The sequence below is a fragment of the Purpureocillium lilacinum genome (assembly GCF_023168085.1).
Source record: "Purpureocillium lilacinum CBS 284.36 DNA, scaffold_5, whole genome shotgun sequence".
In the NCBI taxonomy this organism is placed as follows: Eukaryota; Fungi; Ascomycota; class Sordariomycetes; order Hypocreales; family Ophiocordycipitaceae; genus Purpureocillium; species Purpureocillium lilacinum.
In genome coordinates, this window is record NW_027072115.1 from 1242911 (window position 1) to 1253067 (window position 10157).

At 62.0% G+C, this 10157-nt stretch overlaps 2 protein-coding genes across 2 annotated transcripts; both read left to right on the forward strand.

Moving 5' to 3' along the window:
- Positions 1 to 3515: 3515 nt before the first annotated feature.
- PLICBS_006977 (protein transport protein sft2) lies at positions 3516 to 4664 on the forward strand (the record flags this gene model as incomplete). The annotated part of the gene is made up of 4 exons (XM_065601094.1): positions 3516 to 3738; positions 3908 to 4028; positions 4285 to 4435; positions 4512 to 4664. The coding sequence occupies 4 exons, from the start codon at positions 3516 to 3518 to the stop codon at positions 4662 to 4664; spliced, it is 648 nt and encodes a 215-aa protein (XP_065457166.1).
- A 1231-nt stretch (positions 4665 to 5895) lies between these two features.
- PLICBS_006978 (uncharacterized protein) lies at positions 5896 to 6632 on the forward strand (the record flags this gene model as incomplete). The annotated part of the gene is made up of 2 exons (XM_065601095.1): positions 5896 to 5902; positions 5992 to 6632. 2 exons carry the CDS (start codon positions 5896 to 5898, stop codon positions 6630 to 6632), a joined length of 648 nt encoding a protein of 215 aa, XP_065457167.1.
- Between the last annotated feature and the right edge of the window lie 3525 nt (positions 6633 to 10157).

Consider the following 10157-nt stretch of genomic DNA (forward strand, 5'->3'; position numbering starts at 1 on the left):
CGGCAGTGCGGGCTGGCTGGATGTACGTATGTATAGACGCGGCAATGTGCTGTATCAAACAGACAAGCGACGGAGGACAGAAGCAGGGGCCAGGTTCTCGATCCGGCAGCGCTTCGAGGTTGACAGCTGGGTGGAGTCGCCCTTCTTAAGTAACGGCAGATGTGCAGTTGGTCGGTGGCGCAGAGCCGGCGCGGGAGGGGAGAGGGAGCGAGGGCGAGGGCGATGGGCGGGCGGACGGGCGGACGGGATGGAGGGATGGGCGAGGTGGATGCGATGGATGGCGAGGATGCGGGAGAGCCGGTGAGGCTGGCGCGGGTACGAGCCTGTCGTCTGCAAGACGGCGATGTTGCTACCTGACCGGTGTGTGGGCAGCAAGTAATGGGCGAGGTAAATGCAAGAAAATGCGCCCAAGGAGGAGGAGGCGGCGGCAGGCAGGCAGGCAGGTAGGCAGCCTCTTTTGCCCGTTTGGTTCCACGCGCGGGGAGGACAAGACCGAGAGCGGGGGGTGGCTATGCTGTCTGATGCCTCGTCCAAAGTCGAATTATTCGTCGACCAGTTTGTCTTTCGCGAGGCGGTTCCAAGGAAGTTATGGAACTTGGACGCGGGACCCTTTAGGCCTCCACTGGTGCCGATGATGAAGCTGGTGATAGCGGCGCGAGCGTTGACGCTGATAGCGTTACCGCCTGTGATCGGCGGCGCACCAAATCCACAGGCGACGTCCTTGTCGCGCTGGGCCAAGCGGGCTGACGACGTGCGGGCGCGCGCGGCGACGGTGCTGCTGGTGCTGGTGCTGGTGCTGGCGCTCCAAGGCTCGACCTCGAGATGGTGGTCGGGTCGATGGTGTAAAGTGATAGGTCGCTCCACGGCCAAGGATGCATGGGCGGACGTTCTTCTCTAGTGCGCGTTCTGCGGGCGGGCGTGCGCGAACCACTCACTCACTCGCTCAACGCACTTCGACTCGTTCGTTCGCTGCCACCCGGGGGGAGGAGCTGAGGCACGCACGCAGGAAGGCTGGTTCGAGACGGCCGTCGTTGGTCGGCGCGCGATGGTGAAGCTGCACCAAGACCGAAGTGGTAGCGCCTGATGGCCCCGGCGCGATGCAAGACACACCCAAACGCACTCCGCAGACGCACACACACACACACACACGAGAGAGATGCTCGATGGAGCTGCTGCCGCCACGGAGATTTATTGCCCGCGTGCAGACGGCTGCGCTTTGCGTGGTGCGTCTCGTTTGTTCTCGTCTGGTGTGTTGTTGGTCGAGGAATCCCGCAGACGTCGGGCTCGTATCGACGTCTCCGTGTTTCGTCCTTGCGCGGTCGGTGATCGTAGATAAGGTGGGCGGTAGTAGTAGAATGTTGCACGTCCCACTATAAATAGGACCTTTGCCGATACGCAGAGAGGCGCTATGACGATATCTGTCCTCGGGTTTCCAAGGCTGCAGCGTTTCGTTTCTGCACTTTGGTCCAGTCTTTACGAACAACAGTACGCGTTCCCTTCCATCCTTCCGGCCGCTCGCGACGGGGGCAACGCCTTGTATTATACCTCTACGCGTGCCTTCTGCCCTCGCGCGCTCAGCTAAAAATACGGCGTCGCCTCGGTCTTGGGACGAACGCCGTGGAGGCGGCGTGGGCGGTGCGGTGCGGTACGGTACGAGCTTCGTCCCGCCGGCGGGCTAAGTTTGGTCTAAAGGGCTACGGGGGTTGTCTCCTGACTTGTATCGCCGCCCTCCAGCAGCGCCTTGGAGGGTGGTGTTCGCGAGAGCTTCTGCCCGCTCGCGCACACCCACCGGCGAGGGTGGGCTGAACGTGACTCTCGAGGTAAGACACCGCGCCACGGCGTTGACGCGCTCGTCCATCGAGTTGCGTCGCAGAATCGGACATTCACGTCCGGGTCATGCGAGGCCGTCGCCCTCCTGGCCCTCTCGTCCAGAGCCTGGGCCACGAGGTCATGTAAGGCACGGCGACGCATCCCACGGGAACGATGCACCATGCACCATGCCGGACCCGCCGGGGTCGTCGTCGTCTTGTCGTCCGCCGTCATGTCCTCCTCCTCCTCCTCCCCCTTCATTGTCCGTCGCGGGCACCCGTATGGTCGCCCATGTACAATGTACGAAGTGCATGCAGCCATGCACATCTTGTGTGCAGGAGTAGTGCCGCCTGCCGCCGCCGCCGGGCATGCACGAACAAGGCTGCGTGCGTCTGCCGCGACAAGGAAGCCGGCCAGGATGCCCATCTCCCGCTCAACCACCCGACTTGACCATGCACGGCGCGAACCGGACTCGACGCCGCGCGCTGATCCCCCTACCCATACTTGCCACACATCCAATACCCATGGCCTCCCTCCTCCGCGCCGGCATGCAGGCCCAGAAGACGGTGAGCGACACAAAAGGCGGGGAACGAGGCTCTGGACTGTCCCAGAGCTGAAGAGAGCTAGGGGAGTGAGTCGGGGAGTCGGGGACCAAGGGACGAAGCGTCCGCCCGTCCGCAGTGGGGCCGTCCGCGTCGGGCCTCTGGCGCGCACACACTCGTGCGCACCCGCGCCGCACCGCCTGACTTGGTACTAGCATCGAGGGACCGAACGAGGTGAGCCAGAGGCGTCGCGACGAGCGGACTGGCTGGCTGGCGGGCTGGCGTGAGGGGAGGGAGGGGATGGATGGATGGGCGGATGGAGTCGGCGCCGACGAGGACGACGAGTTGCGGAAAGGCGGAGCAAGTGCCAGTGTGCTGGGCCGGCGCGTCACTGGTCAGCCGTGCTGCACGGCTACCACCCCAAGATCGGTACTTCACTGGTTCGTAGCGGGTACTTTAATCCTGTCAGTTTAAGGCCTGTGGGTCGGTGGCGTTCGGACACGGCTACCCTCCTCTCAGGTAACCCGGCTCTGGGTAGCACCCGTTCCAGCCAAAACCGTCGGCCCCCCCCATCGACGCCAATCATGTGGCCTCGCCCAGCACGTATCGACTTCCATCCCACACCCCCAGCTCCCCGTCCTGCCCTCCACCTCCAACGTCGCGTCCCGCAGCCAGAATCACCCCCATTGCCGCCTTGACCCCGACATCTGTCCTCGGGGGCCCTAGGGACGACTGACTGCCTCGTCGTCCTTGCCTTGCCTGCCTTGCTTTGCGCCGCCTCGCCCGCATTTCTCAGCGGTACGCGCGGCCGCAGCCTCGTGTCCAGCCTACTCCCAAGCCGCTAGAGGTAGGCAGCTCTATCGCACACCCCCCCTTGGCTGCCATGGCTTGCCATCGCGCGCCTCTCTTGCCATCGTCTCCGTGTATATCAGACCGTCCGACTGACCTTTCCAAGGTGGAGCAAGCCGCTTCGACTCGAATAGGATCGCCCCTCGTCCTGTCGCTTTCCTTGCCGCCCAACGCTACCTGTTCCTTGGCCTGACCTCTCCGGGCCCCCATTCGGGTGCCTCGCTCACCCATCACGAACGCCGCCGATCGTCCTAGCGAGGTCCGTTTCTTCAGCGATAAAGCTTCTTGCGGGTCGCGTCTGCCTCTGTCGCCGACATGGCCTCCAACTCGTTCCGCGACTCCATCAACTCGTTGGGCTGGAGCCGGCGCGAAAACGATGAGCCCGTCACCACGGCGCAGCCGTCGGGCCTGTTGGCGTCCATCAAGAACCTGAACCCGTTCCAGGACCGTGGGTACCTGCGCCTGCCGACGAGCGAGAACGCGGGGGCACCTCTGCCGGCACCAACCCGGCGCGAGGAGGAGGAGGGCTGGTTCGTTCGTGAGTCAACCTGACGGCATCGTGCAGCGTGCACCCGCCGCGCCGCCACCAACCCCTGCAGCGGGACATGTGCATTCTGCATCTTGGAGCCCTACCTTTCGTCCTGCATGTGATGCACCGATGCACATGTCGCGCCCCGTGGGTACCAAGGCTAACCAAGAGGTTGTAGTCAGTAGATGGGACCGTTTGCTGATCTTTGGGGCCTGCAACCTTGCCGCCCTGGCCTGCTTCGTCATATGCTTCACCCTGTTTCCGGTGCTATCGCTGCGGCCGCGCAAGTTTGTCATACTGTGAGTCGCTACCTCCACCACCCTCCCGTCCCTCGGGCCTTTGGGCCAGTCAGTCGTCGCCTCCCGCACCGATATCACCGGCTGCCATTCTCCTTCCCAGTCTGGCAACCCGCTGCCCCCCACGGCCAGTGTGGCGACCGCCGGCTGGCATGGGTATTGTCCGCGCATGATGGGAATGCAAATGCCGTGACCCAGATACCCATGCTGTTGATCCTCGGAACTCTCCATGACGTCTCGGGAGCTAACCTCGCTGCAGATGGTCCGTCGGGTCCGCTCTCTTTCTTGCCTCCTTCGCAGCGGTCATGGGTCCTCTCAACTACCTGTACCACCTCCTGTCGGCTCCGAGACTCCCCTTCACGGCGGCCTACTTTGGGTCCATTTTTATGACGCTTCTTTTTGCGATCAAGGTGAGTCCAGCCCAGTCCATGCGTGATCACGAGGCGCGCCTAGCCATGAATAACATCTCTGACCCCCCTTGCGCAGCTTCAAAGCACCATCCTCACGCTCCTGTCCGCCGTGGCGCAGCTCGCCTGCCTGCTCTGGTATCTGGTCAGTTACTTCCCCATGGGCGCGTCAGGACTCCGGTTAGCCGCGTCGTTTGGAACTAGGCAGGCCACGGCGTGGATGTCTGGGTAGGGCGAGCAGAAAGCCTCGTCGGTGTGGACTGCAGAGTCACGCCGACTGTTGGTCGTATAGTACGAGGCGGATGCCCACGTGCGCCGTGTAGACAACGCGACTAAAGTGTTATAGTTTGTTTTGGGCGGGCACATTGTTTCGAACGCCGACTGATGGCAAGGGACATATACTGCATACAGCAGAGAGATAGGTTGTACGAAACTAGAATAAGCATGATCCGCGACTCATCATAGCATTTTCATCAGTCTTCCTTTGAGTCTCATTAGTCTATACGATGAACCCCAAATGATGGCTGTCTGGGGGCCTGCCAGTTCCAGGACATACGTTACGCCCTTGCCGCAACCTGAGCGTACCTACTGGACCTGCCGCATAAGCGACCGCTCTGTGACTGTTATCGCCACATCCTCTCGCCACTTTCCTGCTCCTCGACGCCGACTCTCACTTCGCCTCTCTTCACTCTCTCCCGGCTTTGCTTATATCATCTCGCTCATGATTCGCCACTTGTATGTGCACTTGATGCATGTCTGGCGGCTCTGCTTGGGCGACCGACCTGAGCAGAGACCGCCCGAGCAGACCGTAGCACACGCGCAGACTGCAAGGTTGTCAAGTCATGCTTGCGTCTTGCTCTAAACGTTTATCCTCCTCCGACTCCGGGATACGAGATCGTATGATGCACAAACTACTCCTCGCTCCTGCATGTTGAGCCTCATCAGCGCCGCTCGGCAAACGTCGGTTCTACGTGCAGCGCTGCAACATGTGCGCGCGCTGTGCATGGGCCCGTGGGCGAACCAAGCGTCCGCCCGTTGACGGTAGGGCGTACATTCACAGGGCTGGGCCGAAACCCGGACATGGGAGCTCCGATCTCGTCCCACGACAAGCGTCCGCACTTCATGGGGCCGCCACCGGCGACCATTGACCGCCTCGGCTCGGACACATCGGCGGCGTCGAATCGCCATTTTTCTTTTGCGCTTTTCGATGTCGGGGTTGCGGGCTGTTTGTCTCCCGTCCAGTCGGAGGATCAACAAACCGGCTGACGGATGGTTTTCTAATAGTTTTGAGAAAGGCCGAAGTAGTGTCAACAACTTTCTATGAAATATATATGGAACGACAGTTGCCCTCCCTTGACCTCGTATGAGTGCGAGATCGAGTTCAACTTATGCGATTCCGTAGGCAATTCTCCTACGCCCTTTGAACTACTGTAACTTTTAGATGGCAGACGCCGGCCCGCAAGATGGGGGGTTCGCCTCGATTCCAGACACTATCGATGCCTTTGGTACAACATCCGTACTATTCATGGAGAGCCTTGACTGACGACGAGCACCCGCAGCACGCGGCGAGTTCGTCATCGTCCTCGATAACCCAGACCGCGAGAACGAGGGCGACCTCATGATCGCCGCCGACGCCATGACAACCGGCAAGATGGCCTTCATGATCCGGCACACGTCCGGGTACGTCTGCGTGGCCATCCCGACGTCCCGCGCCGACGAGCTCGCCCTCCCGCTCATGGTCAGCGAGGGCGCGGACCCCACGCGCTGCGCCTACAGCATCACCGTCGACGGCGCCGACCCGTCCGTCTCGACGGGCATCTCGGCGCACGACCGGGCGCTGACGTGCCGCGCGCTTGCAGACGGGGCCAGCACGCGCGCGAGCCTCCGCCGGCCGGGCCACGTCCTCCCGCTGAGGGCCATCGACGCCGGGGTGCGGGCACGGCGCGGGCACACCGAGGCCGCCGTGGAGCTGTGCCGGCTGGCGGGTAGGAGGCCGGCCGGGGCGCTGTGCGAGATGATCCTCGACGGGGAGGAGGCGGCGGGGGGCGGCACGGAGCGCGTCGGCGCGGGCATGATGCGGAGGGACGATTGCCTTGCGTTTGGAGCTCAGTGGGGAATTAACGTCTGCACCATCAGGGACCTGGTCAAGTACGTCGAGGACACGGAGGGCCGGCTGGCGACGCCGGGCGTCGATTATTGACGAGCATGGCTGTCTGTCTGTTTCGGTTATCACCACGGCGGCTCCTTCCGTTTCGTCCCTTGGTGCTACTACCGTCGTATGTGTGCCTAACGCAATCTGTCCGTGACAGTCATGCGTAGGTATCTTGGCGACTGCCTAAGGTACCGAGTGCAAGCAACACAGGCTCTTATTTGGGGCCGTCTGTCAAACCGGCGGAGCAAGGCCGTCTTGTCACCGAATTCTGGAGTCGAAGTGGAAATGCCGCGGATGGTGGATAATGCGTTCGAGCTTGGGGGCGAGCCATGAGTCGGCCCAAACGCCCGCAGCAAGCTGCCACGTCTCGAAACGATGAGGTCCATCAAACACAGACTGCGACTGCGACTGCGACTGCGGGTCCCCTGGCATCGGTAAAGACATCCCATTAGAGTTACCAAATACAGTACGGCGCTTAACACAACGCTTACAAGATAGACCATCCCCTGAGGTATATCGTATGAGGACGCCCTTCGCCCGTGGCATGCACATGCCCAGACCCTCCTCGCCAGGGCGATCAAGGACCCTGTCCGGTGCCGCGGAGCGGTCTGCCAATACCGAACGCCTTCACTCCATGAACCAATATTATTTTCATGTCGGGTTCGCTCCGCCCCGGGAATAGGACGAGGGAAGCATGGAGCCAGGAACGGAGACGGCGGATGTCGCGGGAATTGCAAGCACCCTGGGCTGGGCCGGGCTGGGCGATGGCCTGGCGGGCTCCCGCGTCGTCCCGAGGCCTGCGAGACTTGGACTGACGCATGGTTGGTCGGTTGATTGCCTGGCTGCCTGACTGCCTGACTGCCTGACTGGCTGGCTGCCTGCTTGCGAGCGAGCGAGCAAGCAAGCAAGCTCTATTACGAATGCGGGAGGTACAGTGCAGTTACCTACCTCCCACCCTTATTACCTGCTTCATACAAACTGTCGGCCCATCAGCGACTGTGTGTGGTGTGGATGGTTGCACGGCAGCGTTGGCGCCGGGCCAGGCAAGCCAAAAGGACGGGAGCGAATATGTGCCTGTACGAGGTTCGTGTGGGCGCGGCCGCAGGAAGGAAGGACCACGAAGTAGCATCGTCTGGTTCCCCCCTCTCTTTGTCTCTCTTCCTGTTTCTCTTTCTCTTCCTACTTTTGTCTCTCTTGCGCGCCCCTCTGCTCGGCAAATGTGCCCTCTACGGTACCGTACAGTAATAGAAGTCGTAAGACGAGGGGCGGCACGGATTGATTGCATGCATAGCCTTCCTCCCTGCCAGACCGACGGCACTACGTACCACCAATCCAACCCGCACGGCACCGCACGCGAGCAGGCAGGCGGCCGGCCGCCCTGGCCCGAGCTGCCTGTGGTTCGTACGAGCGAGCACCCTGGTGGCGGCGGCCTTGGGAGGCGAGCATGGGAGGTTGCCTGGGGTTCCAAAAACGTCCGATGACAAAGGCCAGTCCGTGCTCGGCACAGATGAATGGCCGGCCCTTTGATCTTCGCACGAGGGCCGTAGCAACTACGTTGGCACTTTAAGCATGTTGGTTGGTGAGTGATGACTTGCTGGTTCCACATGGATGGAGGGACGGTGCATGGTTGTGGAAGCGGAAGTGGATGTGGATGGACCCCACGCCAAGCGACGTTCGGGAGAATGGAAGGGTGAAGACACGACAGAGCAAGAGGGAAAAAAAGTGTGTGATGAAGCACATGCTTTCCGGGCTGGCTGATGACGGCGACGCACCGTGGGATGGCTGCTGCATTGCAGAGACGGCTCAGCCAGCCAGCCATATCGCCAGAGCATCGACATCACACTGGCACAAGAGTTTGTGTAAGCCGTGCCCGTGCTCGTCGGCAGCGTCATCGGCGTGTCTCGACACATGTGCTGCGCGGCGGGGGGCTGTCGAAGAAACACCTGCTGTGTGATGCTCCCCGGCGCTCCGTCATGCGACGCCTCCCTCATCCGGATCGGTGGCCTCCCCATCCTCCTCATCGCCTGCACGTACGCACTTCTCGAGCTTGTGTGTACGTGTGGCGGATAGATGGTTTGATCCGAGCCAAACGCAGAAATGGACCCTAGAGAGAGAACCTATGTACGTCTACGACAGTGGCTCATCAGGTATGGCAACATGTGCCCTTCCTGTCATTGACGGAGCTAGGGCTCGGGGCGCAGCGAGAGGGCAGCCAGTCAGTGATGCAGCATATCGCGCGCAGAATCGGACAACGGAGAACTAAAAACTCAAGCTAAAACCCCGCGACCGTGCCGCCAAAGTGCAGCAGTGCATTTTTTTTTTTTTTTTTTTTCCCCCTCGCTGCCTCTGCACTCTGCATGGACGCGATCCATCCATCCAATGGCCCCGCGGCGGGTCGTACGAGTACGTACAAGGAGGAGGGACAAGGGAGAGTGCGGCCTGTCAAGCGCACTGGTCCGGTTCAGACACTTGATCTTGAGGTCGACTTTTACGGCAGTGGTGCAATCAAGTTGCAGTGACCATGTTGTCTGCCCGCCTGTTTCTGTGACTTGTCTCTGACGCGAGCACCTGTCTGGCCGCCCACCTTGCAAACGCGCTCCAGCAGCCTCAGGTACCCACCTGCCCGCCAGTCGAGGGTGCCCGGGTTCTCTGCAGTGCGCTGCACCGCGCCCGCGGAACGGACGGATCCCGCCCACCTGGGGGTGCCACTTGGGGCTGCCCGCACCCAGGCCTCGGGCCACTCAGGAACCGGCGAAAGGCCCCTCTTCCTCCCAGCAGGGACCTGGACGCTGGACTGGAGAGCAGCCAGAAGACGGGGACAGCAGGGCACCCTCCACAGCCCGCCCACTGTTTTTAGCAGCCGGCGCCAGGGCAGGCACCCGCCGTGGGCACCGGTCTGCGCGCATCCTGGCACCCAAGGCACCCCAATTTCAATCCATTACGGGCACCACCAGCACCACCACCGTCCGCCACCGGCTCAGCGGCCGTGGCCTGGCTGGCTGGCTTCAGCGCAGTCCCGGTCGAGCCCACCCAAAACCCGTAGCGGCACCGGGCGCCCCCAGCACCAGCGCCAGCAGGTGCCTCGTTCGGCAGGCACTCGTTTGTAGCCGACCCGGCGGCGGGCGGCTGCCCATGAGGGGACGCGGGACTAACGACCTGGCAGTGGAGAGGCCCCCGGGCCAAAGAAACAAAAATTTTATTCCAAAAATCCGAAAAACGCAAAAAATAACCCGCGGCCTTCATTTGCTGCGCTGCTTGCCCTTCCATTTGCAGAGCCGGCACTCACTCCCTCACCACCACCGCCAAACCACCACCACCACACACACCTACCTTACCTACCTTACCTTGACCTCTCTCCGTCTGCCCTTCTTTCCCCCCTCCAACCCCGTCTTCCCGCAAGCCCACCGACACCCAATCCAAGTCCCTCACGGATTGCCCGCCCACCGCGCCTCGCCTCGAGTCTGCCGCCTGCAGTGCAGTCCCGTGTCGTGCCCGTGCAGGCCCAGTCCGTCAGGTTCTCCCTCGTCCCCGCCGCCCTTCCCGAGCGAGGACCAGTGTTTCCACGGGCCACCG